Source organism: Excalfactoria chinensis, chromosome Z, assembly GCF_039878825.1.
Source record: "Excalfactoria chinensis isolate bCotChi1 chromosome Z, bCotChi1.hap2, whole genome shotgun sequence".
In the NCBI taxonomy this organism is placed as follows: domain Eukaryota; kingdom Metazoa; phylum Chordata; class Aves; order Galliformes; family Phasianidae; genus Excalfactoria; species Excalfactoria chinensis.
The window spans coordinates 10474903-10498895 of record NC_092857.1 but is presented as its reverse complement, the minus strand read 5'-3'; the positions used below and the strand labels follow the sequence as shown (position 1 = coordinate 10498895).

General features: G+C 38.3%; 2 protein-coding genes across 4 annotated transcripts in view; one reads left to right on the top strand and one right to left on the bottom strand.

The window, feature by feature from the left end:
• SPEF2 (sperm flagellar 2) overlaps positions 1-12102 on the bottom strand; it is a 44430-nt gene extending 32328 nt beyond the window's left edge. The window contains exons 1-7 of the mRNA XM_072359552.1: positions 11975-12102; positions 11164-11266; positions 9672-9924; positions 8322-8492; positions 6888-7025; positions 6162-6241; positions 4657-4873 (exon numbers count right to left, since the gene is read on the bottom strand). Coding sequence (XP_072215653.1) covers positions 4657-4873; positions 6162-6241; positions 6888-7025; positions 8322-8492; positions 9672-9924; positions 11164-11266; positions 11975-12032 — 1020 coding nt within the window. The 5' untranslated portion in view covers positions 12033-12102. The remainder of the gene's footprint in view (positions 1-4656; positions 4874-6161; positions 6242-6887; positions 7026-8321; positions 8493-9671; positions 9925-11163; positions 11267-11974) is intronic.
• A 67-nt stretch (positions 12103-12169) lies between these two features.
• Positions 12170-23993, top strand: part of PRLR (prolactin receptor) — a 165635-nt gene continuing 153811 nt past the window's right edge. The window contains exons 1-2 of one of the 3 annotated variants that reach the window (XM_072359385.1): positions 12185-12234; positions 14275-14359. The gene's annotated coding sequence lies outside the window, so the exon portion shown is untranslated. Of the gene's footprint in view, positions 12235-14274; positions 14360-23993 lie in introns of all 3 variants that reach the window. The other 2 variants (XM_072359386.1, XM_072359387.1) reach the window with 2 other exon arrangements.

Here is a 23993-nt window from a genome sequence, read left to right as displayed (position 1 = left end):
AATATGAATGAAGTAATACAACAGTATTTACTTGCTGATTTGATGCATGTATACAGAATAACGTATGTATTCACAGGCATTGCTTTTGTAATGTACAAGAACTGTAGAACAATAAAGTGAATTTTGAATACGACTTACAGATACATCAAGTATAAACACACTTGGTCAGAATAACTCAACTGTCAAGAAATTGCAATATATTTTTAAAAGTTGCTTCTGCATGTCAATATAAATGCATTCCTTCAATTATTAATTAGTCATCATTTCACTTATCCACCCTTGCTCTCCACCTGTCCCCATTCTCAGCCATACTCTGATAAAACCCTCGGTAAGTCAACTCTTCTACAGGTTTGAACTTTATCCTTTTTTTCTTGGGATTCACATAATTATTTCCTCCACTCTGGAAACAGGGGATTTGGGGAAACATTCCAAACATAGGAAAATACAAGTATTCTAGGTAACAGCTTCAGAGTTCTCAATGGAACAAAGAATCATATATAGAAAATAATTCTGAACCATTGCTTGAAGAATCATTGTTGTACATCATGTACCATAAGGATTGTGGACTGTTACTCTTAAAAGTCCTTGGTAAAACATAACAGAAACTTTACTGTACTTCTTTCATTCTGTCACTGGTATATAAATGAAAGTTTAATCTAACCCGAAGTATCTTAATCTAATCAAAAGTTTAGTTCCACTATCTTCACAGTCCAGAACTAGTTGTGACTTCTAATCAAATGCATCAGCTTACCTTTCCAACTCTATTGCCTAGGATCACTCCAACAGTAGAATTTAGAGAAAGCTTTGGATTCCCTGATTCATACAAAGAAAAACTGCTTTGAACTTTTAATTTCAAATTTAAGGACCTAAACTGGAAACTCATTTTAAGAGTTCAAATTAATCTTTCTTCAGAATGAAAAATAAACCAATCTTTTTTTTTTTCTTCTTCTTTTTTTTTTTTTTTTTTTTTTAATGTTTATTTTTCATTAGCTTTTAGTGTTTGAGAGTGGGCAGAACAAACTATATAAGTTCACCTCAAAATGAAAATTCAAAATTTGTTGCATATTATCATACTTTTATGAAAGAATTGATTATACAAAGAGATCTAGATCTGTCATGAACAACACAACAAAGTCATCTGTATTAGTCTTGTAACAAAGATCTGCAAAAGATGGTTATTTTCACTGCAACAGTAAGAACAAAAACTTTCTAAGACTTTCTAAATCCTTAATGTTGACATCTGAGAGAAAACAATATTTTTCAAACAGAACTTTCCATATGTTTGAGTTTCTTTGTCATTGTAATTGCTAAAAATGTATATCCCAATTAAATACTAGTGATTTGAAAAGACTAAACACACATGAAAATTGCTCAGTGCTTTGACTACTTCCCTGGCATAGTATTTCATGACTGTGCACTAGTTTTAATGGAGAAGAAATTACCATGTGGGTATCTCAGACTTTAATCCCAGAGAGATTCAACTGCATCAAAGATTATCTCCCTACAAAGATTATCAGAAAATGAGAGTCTAATTCATAGTGTACTATTTGTACACTATGTTCTCATATCATCACAGATGCAACTCTAAAATGGAAAACAATTTTAGTTGCACTTTTCTTTTTCATACTCAAGTTCTGAGTCATTTGCTAAATTTCAGGTAATCAAATTAACCAATAGCACTGCCTATTGAATAGCATATCTTCCCATTTGTCTCCTGTATTCATCAAATCCAGGCAATAAGAGGAGACAAGATGCTGCCTCAGCTCTATCCACTGCTTCCTCAGACTCAGTACTACATTAAGATTTCAAAAAAGAAAAGAGGCTGCACAGACTTTTCTGCTTTTGTTTTCTTTAGTGACAGCTGTTTATCCCTAGCCATGGATTAGTACATCAAGAAGTACTCCAATGGAGGAAGATGGATGTTTAAATTCTCATTTATGGAGGACTGAAGAAGCCATCCATTAACTCTACAGTACAAAGTGGTGGGCCCAATTATAAATCAAGGCACCTTACCTACCAGCATACATTCTTCATAAATAAAAAAGGAAGATTCTTTGCTAATTGGAATGTAGATAATTTTGACATTACTCTAAATAATCAAACATTTAGACACAAAAAGTAGGCTTGGAAAGTGTCCGCAGGAAATGTTTTAAGAATAAAATAATCAGGTGAATTAAATCAAATCTATGGATAAATTAGAAACACTGAATCATAGAATTGTCTAAGCTGGAAAAGACTTTCAAGATCATGAAGACCAACTGCTAGCCTGACCTACTAAGACCCATCACTAAACAATGTCACTTAGTGCCATATCAAAATGTCTCTTATTTGCAGACACTGATTTTAGGATTCATAACACCAAACATAATTTCAGAATGGTTCTTATTGGAAAGGGGAATAAAGCACTGGTAACCTGCATACAAACAGTGACAGACCTAAGGCCGAAAAGCTTCAAAACTTCTGAGTGTACTAAGAGACAAAACAAAAATGGTAGTTTGATTTTTGTACCTAATATTTTACATCTGCTTCTCCACAGAAGGTTCTGATATGTCTGAAGAACTCAAAAATATTGTAAATGAGATCTGTTAGGACCCCCTGGAAATTTTCTAAAAAATCATGCACTTTTTTTTAAAATCTACTTGAAACAACAGTGGCATCCAGTGGCCAAACATTAATGTTGTGTTTATGTTTCATGCTCATGCATGCATTACTGAGTCGAACTGTTCTTTCTCTTTTCCCAGTTTAGTTCAATTGCAAATGGAATGATTCTATCTTTCTGTGTTGTCTTAAGATTTATGACTGAGTCGTAACACTTTGCATACATAAATCTATTTGATTGACAAGAAATAATCCAGTAAAAATGAACTTCCTCTCCCATTTCCTTCTTCTCAATACACTGCTGACAGTTATTTCCTGATAGCTTTTGAAATTCAAAGACAAAATCTAAACAAAGCATTTAAAAATGACTGGTACCTTGAACAACAGTTAAATGGTGCAAATGAAAGATAGAGGTAAGAATGAAACTATGTTACCCTCAAACACTTCTATTTCCTACCTGTAAAAATCTGACATAACATACTCCGCTGAGAGGAGCACCATGTAATTTTTAAGTATTCTTGCTCCAAGGCTCAGATTTCTACTAGAGTTCGCAGTGTACCGAGACTCAAAAATTGGTACAAGATTCTTTTAGAAGAGGCTTATAGGTATGGACATGAAAAATCACAGGAGCACTCCGAAGACATAAAGTACATGTCTTAGTGAAATACATTAAATACATTACTCTAGATGATCTGATGGCCTGTGTTCCATTTTTACGTATTATGAAATTCTGACTTTAATGGCTATTAGAAAACCACAATTTCAGCTTGCAAATCCTTTCTGAATATTTAAAGTATTTTACAACTATTTCATGTAGTTTTTAAAAAATCTGTAAGGAAAGACAAAAAGAAAACAACTCAAACTACTTCACTCTTCTCTAAATCAAGGAATATCTCATTTCTGAACTTTCACAGAATTCCAAATGATTACTTCTTCCTCTGATAAAACAAAAGTGACAATAAATTCTTTTAGCTGGTCAACTCTCTACTTAACCTCTAATCCCTGCAGTCTGTGACTGCTACTGTTTTTATATCAGCATTAATTAATTACGTTTTTCCTGCTTTGGAGCACTACTGGAGATGGTCCCACATATGCACATTACAGCACCTCCTTCAACTCAAACTGGCAAATTTTATACTGTAACTAGGGGTGGACCAGTTTTCTCATCAGGATAGCTCTGGCTCACTGTGCTGGCTTAAGACTGTCCCTACCAAATGCCAGTGGTTATTAGAATCATTAGTCCATGGTGCTATGGCTGTACTGGGGCTGAGACAGCTGATAGAAGTTTCGCCACTACAGTAATTTCAGTCAACAAGGTGGCAAAATTCCTCCTGACCTATGCATATTAGCAGGAACATTATCTAGAATCTCTATCTGTGAGAGTTCAAAGATGGCAAGTGTAAATATACTCCTAGTACAAGCCAGTACATGCATTCTCAGTTTTTCACAGAACTTAAGTCTGTGAGAGATACTAAGAAGTACTGTGATTTCTATATATCTATCCCTATGCAGGACAAGATTCTAATGAAATAATCTGCAACAATCATTTTTTGACAGAACAGAGATGTACAGAACATCCCACAGCATAATCACTTCAGAAGTCATCCAGTCCAGACATAAAAATATTACATTACACATCATTTGCAGGTACAGGTTTTAAAGTGAGTAATGTCATATTTGTTGATTTCAATAAGTACCATCTTCAGACCCAGTAAATATAATGATAATTTAAAGATCAAGTGTCATTATTATTTTGAGGAAAATAGCAGGCAGACCTAACTGATTTTTAATCATCTTAGCTCTGATTTCATTTGAGGTTTTATGTTTTACAAGGATGAAGTACTATGTAAGTATAGTACAAAGGAATGGAAAGCCTTTTTCCTTTCATTTCTTCTTTTTCCATGGAAAAACAAGGCATAAAAGATGTCTTATGGGATAAAGTATATATACCACTTTTTCTTCCTTCCAAATGTTATTAGACCCTCCAAAATAGTATTGATTAGTACTTGCAAACAAATATTTAGGTTACTAATTGTGTATGTGTTATACTTCTCTCACCTCTTCTGCTTCATGCGCTATTAACTGTCCCATTAACATTTTACGACGTCTCTTTTCTCGTTGTTCTCTAGCAAACGCATCTTCCTCCAATTTTTTTTGAATTTTTTTTACATAGTCATCATCTGAATAAGTAGGTAATAGCTCAGTTGCTGCCTGTGCTGTAGTTTCTAGGGTTGTTTCTTGCAACTTCTGTGTTTGCAATGATTCTTGTATTTCACTGATAAAAAAAGATTAAAATAGAAGCTCACTTCTGTTTTTTTAGAGGTATTTTCATGGTATTGGGCACAATCTAACACATGCACAACAGAATTATCTTGAATAGTAAAGTTTATTAGCATCAAGATTACTCCTTGACTCCCTTGTGCACCTCCCAGCCACTGCTGAGTCCAGAGGAAAGCTCCAGTCCTTACATAACCAGTTGTCATTTAGTTCATTTGCCAATATTTAATATAGAAAACAAATTCAGCAGAAACACAAAATTAGGATCATTTGCAGAATATCAAAGCAAGATAGGTTGCACACGTATCAATAAAGGTGATAGAATGGCTATTCTATCTCATTTGTTGCTGGTACAACAAAAATTAAGTAAGCTTATTTTGAAAAGTATTACCACATATATACAAGAGCTGTTCTGAAAGTAATGTCTTCTGTTTTATTATGCTGATTGACAATGTCAGAGACAGATTTTGGTGGTAGAGTTTGAACCTTCCCACCAATATTCTGTTACACTTCCTGGTCATGTGACAGATGCCAGCAGAAGCGCAGTCTGACAAAATGGCATCTGATATGGAACTATTTATGAAACAAAGATGTAATTGAATTTCTCCATACGGGAAAAAAAACAGCAACCCACTAATTGACATTCATCAAAGCTTGCTTAAAAATCATGGAGACCAAATAGTGGATGTGGGCACTGTGAGGCAGTACGTGGTGACCTTCAGCAGTGGTGGCAGTGAGTCACTTCTGCTGGTCCAGATTTTTTCAAACACAGCTTGCAGGATCTTGTTGACCACTAGCAGAAATCCATAGCTGAATGGTGGTGACTGTGTTGAAAAACAGCTGCTGAGAATTTGCACTATCAAATAGTGCTATCGTGCTCTTTGTTTTAGCTTCCACAAGAAGAAATAGGGGGCATTGCTTTCAGAGTGACCTACATACATCCAAAATCATTCCCTACTCTCTGCACATCTGATATTACAGGCTTGATGACTGTAATGAACAGAGAACAAGAGATGCGCTTCATGTCATTTATTGCCATATTGATGGTAAAAAGGAGAGAAGAAAGGTTAAGCCATTCCTACAAAAAATATGGCTTAAAACATTGTAATAGCAGAAACTGGAGCTTGAGTAGTTGCAGAGCTAGCAGGAATACAGACAACCTCTCACAGGAGAATCACAGTTTAAGCAAAGAAAGACGATATATTTTCTTCAAGTAGCTGTCTGCATAGATAGCAGACATGGCTAAGATCCTGTCTGAGATTAATAATTGAATACTCAGATATTACCTATCAATGAATCGGCTGTGTACTTCAAAAGCATTTCCTACCATGGACTTCTCAAACTTGTTAATCTCCTTGTAAGTGTCCTAAAGAAACAAGCACAAAATTTAATGCCTCTTTTATCTTCACTAAGCAACATAAGGAAGCTTCAAATATTCACAGATTAAACAATAGGGAATTAGTTTCTCATCATGTTAGTTCAAGAGAAAAGTTTACACTGAAAACATATTAAACATTAGGTAGATAAGAGGAAAGGCAAACAGTTCCCTTTTCTTAATTTCCCTTTTCCATTTATTTCCCTCTTATACTAGCAATACCTATGTTCACCAAAGTTCGGTTCTTGCAGCTGTCCATTTACAGGGCAAATCCAATTTACAATGGACTCCAGCAAATCATACAATTACCCCTAATCAAGGATTTTTGAAACAAGATATTCTGTGCTATGTTCTGCTTTAGATTTAGTATCTTGAATTACTAAATCAACTCTGTATGCTCTACTTTTAAAATAATCTGTTTCGGTTTACTCAGTAGCAACTTCATCTGCCATCAAAACAAACTTTTCTTATGTAACAAATGTCAGAATCATATTTTACCAAATTTTCACTGACTGAGGCTACTATATAATTTTAAGAGTTATATGAGGTGGTACAAGTACAGAATTATTACTTGCAAATGCTCCTAAAAAACATCTTTTCCAAATTCATACAATTACTATTAACAAAATATAGTTACCTCTGCTTCTCTTTTCTTCTTTAGCAATTTTTTTGCTTCATTAGCTTTTAAGGTGTGGCTTAGTGACGGCTTTGGAACTTGTATAACAGCTGCTTGAATCCGGGCCATTATTTCATTTTGTCTTCTTCCTGTGAGATGCTGAATATTCAACATGTGCTCAGATACTTGAATTGAAATAATACATGCCATGCTGTATGGGAAATTGGTAATCAAAGCCTGAACCTCTGATTAATCAGCTGAGGTGAGTGTTGGGTCAGCTGTGGGAGCACAGGTGAGAGTAATCTAGCTGTGCTCCCAAAAGGGGTGGAGCTTGACTCTACCTCCTCCAGACCTCATTTAAGGGCTGACCACCACTAAGGCAGCATCTCTTGGAGACTGCTCCTTGGTGGAGATTGCCTCAGTATTTCTCAGCAGACTGAAGGCTTCCATACAGGTGAGTTTTTCTTACAAACAACCTTTTGGGTATATACTACCATCTTTGTGCTATTGTCACCATACACATGCCATACACTTCTAATATACCATCTATTTATCTATGAAATAAATGTAACTAATGTAACTAACCCATAATGAAAAAACATCATTGAAGTTTAAAAAAAAAAAACAAACAAACAAAAACTTGATCAAATGACTTCCTTCTCTTAAATGAATCTCCTTGTCTCCAATTTTTGTCTCACACTAGTATAAAAAAAAAAAAAAAAGGCTCCCAGTAAAGGAGTCATGGCATCATACTGCCAGAGTTCAAGGAGTGCTGGGATGACATTCTCAGTTTCAGGCTTTAGATTTTGACTTGACCTGTGGGGAACCAGAAGTTGAACTTTATGACCCCTGTGTGTCCCTTTCAAATTTGGATATTCTATCATTCTATGATTCTAGTCATACAAATTACATTTCAAATGAGTCAGTTTAATTTTCATCATGGTTAAATACCCCTCAGCTTGTCAGCTAGTTCTTCTATATAAGCTACAGCTTGTACTTTTTCCATATGCTGAAGATATTAGTTCCTTTTCTTGACTTAATCAACAAAACTACACACAGATGGATGGACAGAGGCCTTTGCTTCTACTGATCTCCTTCCTCACATCTTTTTCTTGATTCTTTTATTTAAAAATTAAATGCATCACAAGCCTCTATTACAAGAAAACTTCAAATACATCCAGCTGTGAAATCTACATTATGTCTTCAAATCTATCAAGATTTTTTCATGCAAGACATGTAAACACTCAGTTTCAAGTATATTATTTTTAAATACTGTTATTAAGAATATTTTAACAGTATGTTGGCTTTATAACTACACATTAGAGCTTATCAAGTGGACCCTCTTTTTTCATTATTATTACTATTTTTTACAAATGTAATGGTGCAGCAGAGAATTACATACATGACCTTATGAAATCACTTCCTTAGATGACTCAGCAATATGTAAGCACTCACCCTTTCAGTGTCTTGGGCTTTTTGCTCTTCTTGAGGCTTTAAAGATTTCTGTTGTTCTGAAATGTGCATATGAGCTATTTTATCTTCTACTACTTTAGATTTCCTTTCAAAATGATCTGAAACCTTCTGTAGTTGCACATCAGCATGACGTGACGTTAAAGATTTCAAACGCTTGAATCAAATATCACAATCATAGAGTCAGAAATAGAAAGAAAAAAGCTTTTAAATACAAATATTTTTCAGTAGTCATTTTAAAATGTCTTCATGTTATAATGCACACAGAACAACTTCTAAACTTGGTTGAGATTTTTCAAAGAAAGGACCAGTTATACTAAGAAGAATGTGCAGAATTGAATTTGAACAATGTCAAATGAAAATTGAAGAAATTCAACAGAAGGTGTTCTTTTTTTAATGGAAATGGTGCTCAACAACTTGCTGAAAAACAATGCAAAGTCTCCATCTTTGGAGATTCTCAAAACTGAACTGGACAAGGTCCTGAGGAACCAGACCTAGTCGACTCTGCATAGAGCAGCAAGGTAGCTGGATTATGAGTCCCCTGCAGATCCAGCCTCAACTGTTCTGTAATGAATGCTTCTATTTAGAGCTCTCAGTTGCTTCCATAGAGGCTGAAGGGATATCTTGTTTGGTGCTATATCTGAATTTGTCAGTGAAGTTCATATTTGTAAACTCTTTGCCAGGATGTGTGCCAGGAAATATGTGGAAATACTCAGCTGAATTTGAGTAATGATGCATAGCTTCTTAAAGATTGCTCATCCTGGTAAAAGATTATGGTTTGCACATGCTGAACATTACTGTTGAAGAGAAGAATGTCAGTAACAGATCTTCCTTTTAGATACCCTCTTTCCCATTTATTTTTTCCTCTTTGCAGTATTCAGCATGTTCTGTTATTTGCCCAGCTGAAGTCTAGGATAAATATATGGGGAGACATATAACTCAAGGAATCAAACCACTGTGGCACAAATCTCAATACATGCTAATTTTCCCTTCAAGTAGCATTTATAACTAAGTATAATGCAGTCTGCATACTGTATTGATCAAATAAGTATAACAGCAGCCACTCAACCACTACCAGTCTTTGCTGCTATTCATATTTTAAGGCTGGAAAATAGAAACAGAAGTAACATAGAATAAGCCAAAACAAAGAAACGCAGAACATGTGTTATCCTCATGAATCACAGACGAACCAGGTAATCCCAATTCCTGTATATGGCAAAGGATTTTGAACAGGAGATCTTTTAAAAGGAAAACACACAACATGCTTCAGAGGCGCTAGTAAGAGTGGCATTTTTTTTCCCTATGTATTTATACAAAATAGGCATAGTTAAATACCTCTCGAAATGAAACACCTCCAATAGACTTGAGCCTTGCAGGTGCTGCAGATCTCATTGCTTCCATAGCTACTCCAGCAAGCTTTGTCTTTCTCTTTTTTTCTAAAGCAATGTACAATTCATACAGAAGCTTTGTTGCAGCCCCATGCTTTCCTATCATGATGTCATAGGCCACGTTCTCATTAAACTGTACTCCAAGCAGGTGAAGTGTGGGCTCCAGGAGAGAAAAGTTGTTAAGCTTTGCATTTGTAGCCCTATGTGATTAAAAAACAATGAATAAAAAAAATCAAAATTTAAATATACTTTCAATTCCAACTCTCTGCAATAAGCATGGTCATTACATTTATCTCATAATAGGATATGAGGGGGAAAAAAAACCAACAGTGGACTTCCCTGGAGTGTCATAATACACATTTCAGCTTATATTTTATACTGTAGTACCTAGAAATAAGTTGGTCTGCCAGGTATAACTCTTGGAAAACAAACAGAAGACACACTGCGTTATATAAATCTTGATGCATGCACACGCAAAAAAGCTCCTGACAGCAAAATCTTGCTCCAGAATCTTGGCTAAAAGTATATCATCCACAAAATGTAAAAATAGCTAGAAGAAAGATCAATCCATGTGAGCTCTAACCAGTTAAAATACAGCAAAAAAATAACAAAGAAAATGAAGCCTATCTAATCTATCAACTCTCACAACACCTTGATGACTTGGAATAGCGTTGAAAAATAAAGACTATGGTTCCAAAGAGAAAAATTTATGCTTAAAACTGAAACAGTGGATCACAGATTAGTACTTCTCTTGGCATCCAACTATTGGTGGAATCACTTGAAATCAGTAGATACACAGGTCAAAAAAGAATAATAAAAAATTACTGATGTTTCATAATTAACACATTATCAAATTCAACCAACAAAAAAAATAATTGCTAGCTGAGTCAGAACATTATGCTTTCTGTACTTTTCTATGACTTCACAATAATTCCTTTATATGAACCAATACGCTTTTAAGGCTAGTATAGCATAATTCTACAGAAACGTTGAGTTTTAATTTAAAGACCTTCTGGTAACACAGAGTTTACGACATCCCTACAGGAAATAGACCTGTAACTCATTATTCTCCCTATAACACTTCTTGCCTTGTTTCTTGGTGAATAGAGTTTAACCCAGCTGGTGACTGATCACAAACAGTGCTCCCTGGAGGTCAGTATTGGGGCCTACCCTGTTTAATGTCTTTACTGATGACCTGGAAGAGGGGATTGAGTGAACCCTCAGAAATTTTGCAGATGACACCAAGGTGTGAGGAAGTACTGATCTGCCAGAGGGCAGGCAGGATCGACTGACCGATGGGCTGAGGCCACTTGTATGAGCTTCAACAAGACCAAGTGCCGAGTCCTGCATTTTGATTACAAAAACGAAATATATTTCTGAAGGGGAAATAAATATTTGGCCTAATTTCTGTAAGAAACATGTTATCTGCAAGTACTGACCTGCTCTGTGAAAACTGGTTAAAGTTATCCTGAAGACCATATTTGTGCAGAAGTTCTCCAAGCAGGTAGCCAGTAGAAAATTCTTCTGAAAGTGATGCTGGAACTGGGTTGTGAGATTTTTTCCACAAGAAAAAAAGATCATTAAAGGAATCTGGACATTGAATTTGATAAAACTCACTATTATTTTTGCAACACGCCTGTATCAGTAAGTAGTTTTTAAGCTACAAATAAATCTGCATTCAGAGCAGTTACTTCGCAATGTGAGCTTCACGTAATCACTTGGCTCTCGTTTTTATTGATGAAAGGTAAATTTTGCCATGTCTTGTAGGTCTTTAGGTGATAATCTCTCTCTCTATATATATATAGTTGGTCAGAAGATATACAAAAAGACAACAAGGACAAGAGATTGAGACTTCTGCTTTTCAGTGGAAAGCTGCTCCCCCATGTTGGAGCAGTGCTCCTCCCAAGCCAGCACTGTGCCTGCCGCTCGAACCAAGTGCTGCTCTACAAACTAATTTAAATACTTTTATTCCCTGGAGTCCTTATTAGCAGGTGAAGCTTTAGCTCCTCCCATCTACCGAGAGTGACAGCACCTTCATGAGAATTAACGTCACTTGTAACAGCACCATCCCGCACACACAGCAGCGCCGGGCGGCAGGGAACAGGAGGCCTCAGAGTGAGAGCGCCGCTATGTACCTCGCATCCCTCGGCGGGACGAAGGCTCAGCCTCGCGGCATCCCCCGCGCTGACAGCCAACGCTGCGGCCCGGCAAGCCCGTGTTCCCTCCCGATGCAGCGGGGCTGCCACTCACCCACGCTCCGGGACAGCTTCACCTCGTCGTTCAGCCACTCGCACAGGATCTCGGACATGTCGGCCACCCGCGCTCGGCCCTCCCGGGTGCCTGGCGCCGCGTCCCGTTGCCACGGCGACGGCTCCAGAGCGCATGCGCAACGGAGAGGGGCGGCGCCGCGACTAACCTCCGCGGGCGCGCGCCCCTGCGGGAAGACCGCGCATGCGCGGCAGGTGGGGCGGGGTCGCGGGTGTGTCCGGGGCGGGGAGGCGAGGAGGAAGGTGAGCGCGCCGCGAGGAGGAGCGCGTGCCCGCCTCCAAGGCTGCTGCCCGACAGGCGCGCGCCGGGACCTTGTCCGGCCCGACCGCCTGCGGGGCGCGGCCGTGAGGCGCCGAGCGCGGGGCGGGCGCGGGATGAGGCGGGGGCGGCCGTGAGGGAAGCCGCGCTCCGGGGAGCATCGAGGCGGGGGTGGGGGTCCTCGCTATGGGCGGCTGTCATCCCGCTGCGGGAGCTGCTGCCGCTCGCTCCTCTGTCAGCCTCGGCTGGCGCTGCCGCCGTCATTGCACCCACCACCACCTCCTCCTCCTGGCTGCGCGTCCCGCCGCTCTTTAATAGGTGTCGTGGGAACCACTTCCCCGTTCCGCCCAACCGTCTGCCGCTCGTGGCTGAGTTTCCTACTGTGCCGGAGCGTGTGTCAGAGCAGGGGGCTCTTAGGCTGAAAAATCGTTCTGCTAGGGGAAGGAAATTAGCCTGGACCCATTTCACACATCAGATCGCACAGCGGCAAAAACTACTGCGAAAGCACGATATGAAGGGAAGGGGAGGGAGGGAGGGAGGGAATGCAAAACGTGAGAAGGCTGGAAAAAGCTCCGCCGTTGTGAGCGAGCGCTGCGTAAGGCGCCCGAGGCATCCGTGTGCCAAAGCAGCTGCGTGTGCTGCTGTGTGTGTGTGCTGCTGCGTGTGCTGCGTGTGTGTGCTGCTGTGTGTGCTGCGTGTGTGTGCTGATGTGTGTGCTGCTGTGTGTGTGCTGCTGTGTGTGCTGAGGTGTGTGCTGAGGTGTGTGCTGATGTGTGTGCTGATGTATGTGCTGTGAGCGGGGCCCGCTGCACTGTTTGTGGTTGCTTTGAGAGCAGCTTTGTGCGCGCGGCTCTGGCTCTGCCTCACTCCTCGTGCGGGCGTCTCGCTTTTGGTGTCACGCTGGAATACTTTGCACGTCTTCCGTGCCCCAGTCTTGAAAAGCATGTTAGAAAAGTGAAGGTCTATGGATCTGAAGGTCTAGGAGTGTGAAATTCTGTGTTAACATAAAAAAATCTGTAGTTGGTGTGATCAAGTTTCCAGTTGCCTTCCAGCACAGCGCAGAATCCCAAGGGGTTATTTAATCTAGGAAAGGAAGAAGGGGATCTAAACAAAACATTTTCAGAAATGACAGTTGTTATGGGCTGACATAAGTTGGGATATCATGGATTTTTTATGTCCAGAAGTCATCTGAGGAAATCTCTGGGCTTTTTACTGAGGGTGTGCTTTGAATCGGAGTGAGTTATTGAGTTGTCTCAAAGTAAATGTGTAAGTGAGCCATTGCTTATGCCTTGAAAAGGTCATGGTGAAATTAGCCACAGGTGAATGAATCGAGTAGCAGAAACTTCAAGAGAGCAGGGTTCTTTTGAGGTGAATATCCTTGTGAAGAAACAAAGTTTTGTGTGTACGCTAAATCAAAAAATACCTACACCTTAAGGGAAGTATAAACTCTTTTTTTAAGTCATGCTTGCAGTTTTGAGTGTCTGCCATCTGAGTGTGTTCCTGGTATGTCAGAGAGCCAAGAACAAACCTGGTTTAGCTTCATCATGGAATTCTTTCCTCAGCTCCAGGAATCAATGTAAATATTTAAAATATATAGTTAAATGTCAGCTGCAAATAGTCATTAGTTGCATTAACTTTGTATTAAGTTGTCATGGGTGCAGGTAGATTTTAGGTTAACCTATGACATAAGTTCAGCATTTCTCTCCTTATAACCTCTGACCTTGAAAAGCTGGTACTTAATGTGTTATCTCCAGTAAGTTGTGTGGATTTTTTTTCAGATCCTTTATCATAATCACTGGATCCCTCCTAGTGGGATACACATAAAATCTTACTTAGCTAGTTAGATTTGAAGGGGGGGGGAAGGAATCTTTATTATACTTAAATTCAGTAGCGATTTGCTGTTTCAGCTAAGTCTGTCTCAGCCCTTAACGAATTAAAGTATCTGTCTTACAGAATTCAGAGTAGCAGAATGATGTAGTAATCATTTTTTACTATTTTTACTTCATTCTTTCCCTGCTTTTAAGAACTTGGAAAGATGTCTGTGTTCTGCACTGTGAAAGCTGAGTCCATAGATTGTTTGAAGGAAAATACTCGCAGACAGCAAGTAAGGTAACGTTTTCCCTAATTCTGCCTTTCCTGAAAACACTGAATTTTTAAAATAAGGTAGTTATTCATTTTGTGTTCCCCGAATTTCTTACATCTCTGCAAAGAACACCCGTGGTTCTGTCCTGGAAATTCCAAAGCGATTTTTTGTAGGACAGTGTACATTGGGTTGTGTAGCAACTAGTAACACTAGTAGTAACACTGTTGCTGGGCTGTAGACTGCATCTGAATTTTTCACCAAAAAATCGTTTATTTCAAGCTTCATGCGTTCTCCTATGAACTTGCTTTGAGAGAGGAGGGGATTGCTTGTCGGTTGTATCTACAAGTGAAAAGGAACAGATGACTTCAAATAGCAATCCACTGAATGCAGAGAGAAATTAAGTGCCAGAGGCAATCTGCTCCTTTTCATTCCTTTTGGCCTCCTGGAAGAAACTGAAGATGATGTTATAGACTTTTGTTTTGTTTTGTTAAAAAAACTACAGTTATTGTCAATGTTAATTTTTAGTCATATGGATGTGATAGTAGCATGTATAAATAATAATATGATTATGTTTTTAGAGTTATTATAAAAAACACGGTCTTTAATCACAAAAGGACAACTGAAAAAATTGTAAAGTTTCAAGATTCTAAACTAGAAAAGGAGTTAGGAGAAATGATATCTTCTTAATACAGTGAAGGTTAAGAAAAGGCAAATAGAGAAATGCTTGGAATTCTTAAATTACTCTTAGACTGGAGATCTGTGTGACAGTAGCAGCATTGAATTGATACAACATAATTAGTGTGTGTTCTGGGGTTTCCTTTTTTGCAACAGTTTTTGTATAAGTGGTTTATAAACACATTAGAATTTGGTAACTGTATTTTTCTCGTTTCCTTGCCATTACATTTTTTCCCACTTTTCCTTCCCTGTTTTGATTGTTTTACTTTGCACATTATTTATTCCTTCTAGCATGATCCAATAATGACATTCTCCCTGAAAATTAGTTTCAACTGTATTTGTCCTGCTTTTCCTTCTATCTCCTCTGGATCTTCCTAAGAGTCTCTTCTGAGGATGAGGATGAAGTTCTAAAGAAAGAGTTAGGAGTTTCCACAGTGTTGAGGTTTATGCTCACAGCATGTTTCTACAACTGTCTGCTCATTAAATCCCCAAGTTCAGTTCCCATACTGACATTCAAAATTTGTGATTCTGGAACCCTGTCTGGACTCCTTACACCGGTTTTCTCTGTTACCACAAGGCAACAGCTAATTCAGACCAGATGTCTGCCTAGTCCAATCTCCTGTCTCTGACATTAATCAATAGCAAATTCTGGGAAAGAGATTAGGGAAAAGTATAGACCGAGACCTGTAGTTACTTCCTCCAGAACATTCTTCAAGGCACCGCTGTTTGTGGTTGGATGATTCTCTGCACACACATGAGCTTGTGCAATTAATTGCTCCCAGAAATACATGCAGACTGTTTTTGAATCTATGAAAATATTCAACATTGGCAGTGATCTGTGCTAAGGTGTTCCATACCTTAACCTATCGCTATGTGAACAAATTGTTACCATCTATTTTGTGATGACATTGTCTCATGTTTGGATCTGCATTCTGTGCTTTTTACTTTCTATTAGAAAGTGAGATACAGTACTATTGTAGTTCTGTCATTTTTAAGAAATAACATTGAGTTGCAGGTTGACCTGATGCTTTAAGACTTTTATTGTTTCCAATAGATTTATGATCAAGAATTTAAAAATAATACATGTGTACATTAAGTATTGACTCTTTCAGTGCATTAGGGCAGGGGTCTTTTCTCTCTGTTAAGAAACTGAGGTCCATCAACTCTTTGTGTGGTCTGATAGTGATAGGACAAGGGGGAAGGGCTTAAAATAAAAAGGGAAAATTTAGGCAATACAGAGGAAATTTTTAACTAGGAGGGTAGCGAAGTACTGAAACAGGTTGCCTATAGAAGTTGTGGATGCTCTATCTTGGGAGGCATTTTGTGTTTTAACCCAGCATGTGGCTAAGCACAACAGTCATTTGGACACTCCCCCCACTTCCAACTGGGGTGGAGGAGAGAATCAAAAAAGAAACAAAGTAGAGTTTTCAACTAGGTTGAAATAAAACTGTTTACTAAGATAAAGGAAAGGAAAAGGATAATAGTTATGACTGTATGTATGTATGTGTATATGTATGTGAATATATGTAACAAATGATGCATGAGAACTGCTCACCACCTACTGACTGATGCCTGGCTAGCCTCCCAAGCAGCAGAGGAGAGAAAGATAAACTCCTGTCCCCTTCTAAACTCTCCTTCTGGATGACGTCATATGGTAGGGAATATTCCTTTGGCCGGTTTAAGTCAGCTGTCCTGATTCTGTCCCTTCCCAGCCTTTTGTTAGTACAAGCTGAGGAACTGGAATGGCCTCAGCTCTGCACAACACTGCTTAGAGATAACTATAAATATCTGTATGTTATCAACATTGTTTTTCACATAGAACCAAAACAGCATCATAACAGACACTTTAAAGAAAACAATTCTGTCCCAGCTGAACTTTAGACAAAGATCAGGTTGAATGGGCTCGGCAGGGTAGTTGGAACTAGTTGGTGTGTAAGGTTGCTTCCAGCCCAATCCATTATGTGAATCCTATGGCACAATCAGCTCTTTTTGGCTAAGATGCAAATGTACCCAGTGTGCCAGGCAGACTCTCAGACAAGTCTGCTGCCTTGATGCTTGGATAAAGGACATCTCCAGGAAACTTCCTGGCCTTGCATGGTAAACAAGTCTGTACCCATTACTGCTTTTTCATGTGGGAGACGATGAATCAGTTATGTGTAGTTCAAGAGCTGTCAAAAGGGACTTCAGATCCTTGAGATGTCTGCTGAAGGAATCAAGGATACTAGTCTCTTCTCTGCTTCCCATAATGGTTAAGGACACTATAAGAAACAGAAGGATCCAATCTATAAACGTTGGTTTCATGACTGATACTAATGCCATAATTTTGGTGAGTTTTTTGGTGTTTTTTTTTTGTTTGTTTGTTTGTTTGTTTTATAAGAAGATGGCCTACATGGCACTGAGCTTGCAGTCACCACATGGCTTTCACCTCTCTCAAAGAGGGAAGATGGTCCATGGGGAAAAGTGAGCAGGGTTTTAGACTAGGTAGTAAAAACGTGGGTGGGTAATAGAGAGGCTTCACATAGTAAGGTGCGTGACAGCACAGTCAGGCTAGAGAGGCAGGGTGTTAGCAAGGGCTCTCAAGATTCTGCCCTTAGGTGTGCTGACAACACTCTCCACACTTAAATCTTATGACAATGAGATAGGAACTGCTGAGGCAAAAGGAGAAGGCAACAGGGAAACACTTCAAAGGCATTAAGGAGTTATCCTCCAAGAAGGCAATAAGGCCAGCTGCCCAGCTGAAGTGCTTTTATACCAACAGACACAGCTTGGAGGAAAAAAAACGTAAAATAGGAGCTGGATCCACTGAGCTACCTGAAAACTGTAATGTAGTTGCTTTTACTGAAACCTGATGGGATGACTCCCACAACTGAAATGTGGCTATTGATGGCTACAAGCTGATTAGAAGGTACAGGCAAGGAAGGAGGGGAAGACGCATTGCCCTCTACATCAAGGAAGGAACAAAATGTGAAGAGATGTTACTGAAGAATGGTCATGAGCAAGTTAAAAGTTTATGAATGAGAGAGCGCAACAAAGAGCGCCTTGTGGTTGGCGTCTACAACAGACCATCTGATCAAGCAAAGCCTGATGAAGTTTTCTTCCTTCAGCTCCACGAGAAGTTGCAATCACAGGCACTTGTGCTGGGGAGTTTCAGCCACTCTGATATCTGGTGAAGTAGCACTGTGAGCTGTAGGCAAACCAAGAGTCTTCTGGAATGCATGGAGGATAACCACTAGAACCATATAGTAGCTCTGTCAGGGGGGTGCAATATTGGACCTGTTGCTCACCAATACGGGTGAACTGATTGGTGACATCAGGACTGGAAGCTGCCTGGGCTCAAGTGATCATGAAATATTGGAGTTAGTGCTCCTGAGGTGTAAAGGACAAAGAGTAAAATAGGGATCTTAAATTTTAGGAAAGCATAATTCCAGCTTTTCAGGGAGTTAGTCAACAAAACCACCTGGAAACTTCTCCAGGACAAGGACTGGATACGGCAGGTCTTTAAGGAAGCGTTTCTTAGAGCACAGGATCCCTCCATCTTCCGATGCAGGAAGTCGGGAAAGGAAAGCAAGAGACCAAAGAGGCAAAAAGAGTAAAACCATGACAAGGGGACAGAAATTGCTTTTGTTCTGTGGATGCATTGGAACCTAGAAATTCTCAGCATTTCTTTACTTGGAGAATTTTATGTAGAACGTACTGTCAGATAATGTTAATGCTCTCTGACAGTAGTTATTCATCGTCCACACACACACATCCGTGTTAAAATGTAGCTAAAACCTTTTATTTTTTTTTAATAAAAAATCTTTTTTTTTTTTTTTTTTTTTTTTTTTTTTTTTTTTTTTTCTGGTAGCCATTCTTCTATTCTACAAAGCAGGCAGCTAAGTACTAAGTATGGTTCAAATGGTCTGTTTTTTGCCACATATGGTTGAATTTGATCTGTACCTTAGTGAGATACAAATCAAGTTAATGAAACCAGAGATTTCCAGACAGTTCTAAGTTGTAAATTTGTCATTTTATGGGTCTATCACTCTAAATACAATGGCTTGGTATATTCTGAATAGTATTTGAAATTCTCGTAAGACCTAAACACTTAATGTTTTATTTTGTGTGTTTATTCCATAAATGCTCACTAATTGGGCACCACTTGTCTTATGTTCTTTACTGTAGCTTTTGTCTTTAGTTATTAAAGAATGTATGCGACATAACTGGGATCCTTTTTGCTGCTACTGAAATCTTTTAGAAACAGGAAAACTGTTGTACCCTAGTAGTTCTGTTCAATTCTATTATTAAGGTATAAAAGGAAGAATAGCATGTCTGTTCTAAAGTGGAGAGGGAACACAAGTAAGCAAAATGTAACTAAGTGATTTGGAATTTGGCTGGCATCTTCTCTCCTAATGCCAGTACTTAAAAGCTTTAGCAACTGGTTCTTTCTCATTATGTTGAATTCGAACATTGGTCAAGCATACTGTATATTGGAAATCCTCTTGTTAGAACATTATGCTTTCACAGTTGTTTTAATCTGCAGTTTTTAGCTAATTAGAGTAAAACTGATGATGTAAACAGTAAAAAAAAAAACAAAAAAACAAAAAAAAACAACAACAAAAAAAAACACAAAACATTAAAGTGATGTTGATTTATCTGGATGAAGGAGATACCATGGACTAAAGTGTCTCATTTTAATAATGTATGATTACTTACAACATCATAATACTAATGCAGAAAAACTAGTTTTCAAAAGAAAAGATTTGTGTAGACTTTCTTTTCCACAGCTGATTCCAGTAGAGGCTTTTTTCCCTTGGATGCAAGAGCATCTAGCTACTGCAACATAGCTTTGTTTAGCCTTTTCTTTGTCTTACTTGTAAGCAGTTTCTTTTTGACTACTTGTAATCTGACTAGAATATTTGAATAAGAATAAACATTTAGCCTTAAAATGTTGAAATTATCCTAATAAATTTTATTTAATACAGATTGATTGAACACAGGCGCTAGTAAAAGATGCAAAAAAAAAGCCATCCAGCTGTGCATGCTCTAGTTCTTTAAATTTATTTCACAGTATTTTACCTATTCTTTATCTTGAGCAGTGGTACAAAAATTAGAATTTTAAATAAATGACAGTAATTATAACTTAGGGCCTTGTGGAACAAGAACTCCTATATTTTTACTGATGGACCTGTTCAAATCATACAACAGTAGAGAATATTCTATATTCATAACAGAAGTAAGAGTTCACATCTCTCCCCACGGGGATGGTAAATATCTGCTCCATCCCAGGGAAATACAGTCTGAATAAGATTTAAAATCAAAAACAGTCAAAATCATTTTTTGAATGTTAGGTATGCACATATATAATGGTGATTATACCAGCCTTAGAAAAACTGAGGATAGACTGAGTATCTATTTCTGTAGTATCTTGGGAAAATACTGAACATGTATCCCCAGAGTTGCATCATTATGTCTGTGTTCGTATTGTGTACTCTGCTTCAGTCTGGACCAAATTCTAAGCTATAAGTAATTTATCTTATACTGTGTATTTTTGATGATCAGAGGACTAAAGAACGTTTCCTACAAAAAGGGCTGAAGAAGATGGTCTTGTTCAGCCTGGAGAAGAGAATGCTCTGTTGAAACCTTGTTGTGTTCTTCCAGTTCTTTAAAGAAGCTTATGAACAGGAGGGAGATCCACTTTTATGAAGTCTGAAGTTTTATGAAGTCTGATAGTGATAGAACAATGTGGACTGGCTTTAAACAAAAAGAGGGGAGATTTAGGTTAGATATAAGAAGGAAATTTTTTACTCAGAGAGTGATGATGCTCTGGAACAGGTTGCCCAGAGAGGTTGTGGATGCCCCATCCCTGGAGGCAATCAAGGCTGGGTTGGTTGGGGCTCTGCACAGCCTGGCCTGGTGGCTAACACCTCTGCCCACAGCAGGGGGTTGGAACTAGATGATCTGTAATGTCTTTTCCAACTCAATCCATTTTGTGATTCTATGATAATATTATTATATGATTTTTCAGGTATGGGATGTCTGTCCATGGGTTTCAAATGCTACTTCTTCCCCCCAGGATCAGCTGATTTGCACTGGGTTTAGACTTTTATGCAGAATGAATGTTCCCAAAGAAATGATCATTCACAAGTTCCTGTACAGCATCACACAAGCAGCATTTGTAAGACTAAAACAATACCTAGTCTGCAACATGTGGTTTTGTTTCTGCCTCTTCTGAAAGCCTGAGTTTGAAATAGCACTGATCTAGATATATGCTCAAGGAGACCTGTCTTAAGTGCCCATGAAGTGATGTACCACACCACTACTTCTTTCTTCTCACTGATAACTTCTGATAATACAGCTTGTTCTGTCTCTTCTCTTGTTTTACCTCTCCTGTACAGTTACATCTGTTCTACAACACTGAATGTATATACTCAGGCTGTGCCATTCAAAACAGCTCTTTCAAATGCAGATATAGGGATGGCTAGTTACTGATATTAAATGTTTCCTTACACAATAGAAGTGTGAGTAGTAGGTCAGCTAAAGGTTGCTGGTAGAATGTATTATTTTTCAAATTCAGTAAAGATTTTGAAGATAATATTCAATATTATCCTAGGTGGAATACAATTATTGCTGCACATTGCAATTTAATGTATTCTTTCATTGCTGTTTTAAAATGAATTTGATCAAATTTTCTGTGACCACTTGTTCTCAATGTGATAGATAATTAAATAGAAAAAGTCTTAGCTTATTCCGTCTTATGATAAGATGAACTTTGATGACAATAGAAAGTTCTTTTAGTAAAACTTATACCTTTTGCAGACACAGCAATATGCTCTTGCAGTCTGCAAGCATCAATGTAATCTTATAGAACAAGGGTAGTCCTGATCCTCTTTGTAGAGGAAGGAAGCTACTTTGCTATGCTATGGTTATGTTTGGTTATGTTAACATGGAAATCTCATTACTACTGGATGCTGGTGGTCATAGCAATCCCAAATCACCTCCAGGAAAGAAATAAAGAACACTTAGGAAAGACAAACTGAACCACATCTATTTACAGCATGCAGCTTTACAGAAACCTGTTAGATTCATAAAATTTATTTGTAGAGTATGTGTGTATATGCAAGTACATTTGTGTAGCATGCTTTTAAATATACTAAGGAGATATCCTGTGATTTAGGAAGGCCTTTTCCAATAATCACACTGAAAATTTCAAATAAATAAAATAAGCAGTTATTCTTTCTTATTGCTACAACATCATGTATCACTATATTCACTATAGTTGCTTATCTGAGTGAAAATAAATTCATTGCGCTATTTTTAATACATTCTAAATGTAATTCCCTAAATATTTTCTTCACGTTATAAATAAACATATTTCAAATTCAAATAATTATATAAATATGAGGTCTGCCTTAAGGTGATGCTTCCTATTTTATGATGTTGGCCCACAGTGTCAGAGGCAGATGTTGATTGTGTGGCAGGAGAAGTTGAACCTTCCCACTGGCATTCTACTGTTTTGTTGCCTTGTGACAGATGGCAGCGGGGGGGAGAGAGCGGGCAATCTGACAGAATGAAGCCTGACATGGAAGCAATGGTGTGTCACTGAATTCCTCTATGTGGAAAAAATGGCATCCACTGACATTCTCTGACAGTTGTTGAGCATTTATGGAGATCAAACAGTGGATGTGAGCACAGCGAGGTGGTGGTTAGTATATTTCAGTAGTGGTAGGAACAATAGGTCACCTCCACTGGTGCAGGCTTTTATGAACATGGCGTGCAGACTCTTTTTCACTGCTGGCAAAAGTTCACAACTGATGATGGTGATTGTGTTGAAAAATAATGTTTTGTAGCTGAGAATTTGCTCTATCAAATAGTGTTACTGTGCGCTTTGTATCTGTTGTAGTTTCCGTGGAAGTGAATAGGAGGTATTGCTTTCAGAATCACCTATGTAGAACATTAGCTTTTGAATTTCTCATCCATCAGCTGGCTAGTGCCACAGAAGAGAATAAATACAAAAGTTTTTTATCAGTATCCCTGGTTCATTTTTACTTTTTGTGAGATAGATTCAGTAACATTGCTGGCCTTTTGATATTTCTTGATATTTACATAATTTGTTTCCTTTGTCCCAGTCACTTCTGTGTTGATAAACAATTACTTATAACCTTTTTTGAAGATTGTAGGTAGGTATTCCCATCCAGTGTTTCAGCATATGGAACGACACCCACTAAAGGGGTGTAGTTTTTCAGTGATTGTGATATGTCTCTTTTGTGATTCATTGTTCACTGTGCTCGTTTTAAACAGTCATAACTCTTACATATGATTAGTTTCTTGTCCTTCATCTTTGAGCTGAGTACAATAAGCTGTTTTTATTTTATATCTTGTTTATGATAAAGCTAACCTTTAGCACCGAAAAGGACTTAAAATATTGATCATTCAGGGAGGGCCCCATCTAGTGCCGAGTATGCAAATACAGTTCACCCTGCTTTATGACATACCTATAGTGTGGAAATTTAACAAGCAGAAAATAAAATGTGCTTTGCAAGATAGTTGTCTGCAAGAAATTCAGGACAAATAATGGAAATGGAAATTATCTGATCTCTAAAAAAAATTAGAATCATAGAATGGTTTATATTGGAGGGCACATTAAAGATCATCTAGTTCCAGCGTCCCTGCAGTGGAATGATTGCCAGCCACCAGGTCAAACTTCCATAGATTCCATCCAACCTGGCCTTGAATGGCTTTAGGAATAGGGCTTCCATAGCTTCTCTGAGCAGCCTATGCCAGTGCCTTATCACACTCTGAGAAGAACATTTCTTCCTAAAATCTAACCTAAATCTCTCTTCTCCTAGTTTATATTGTCTTTTTGCTATCAGACTGTGTAAAAAGTTGCCCCCTCTACTGCTCTTAAGCTTCCTCCAAGTAGTGGAAGGCCACAGTGAGATCTTCCTGGTGCTTTCTGTCACTAAACAAGCCCAGCTTTCTCAGTCTTTCTTCATAGGAGAAGTC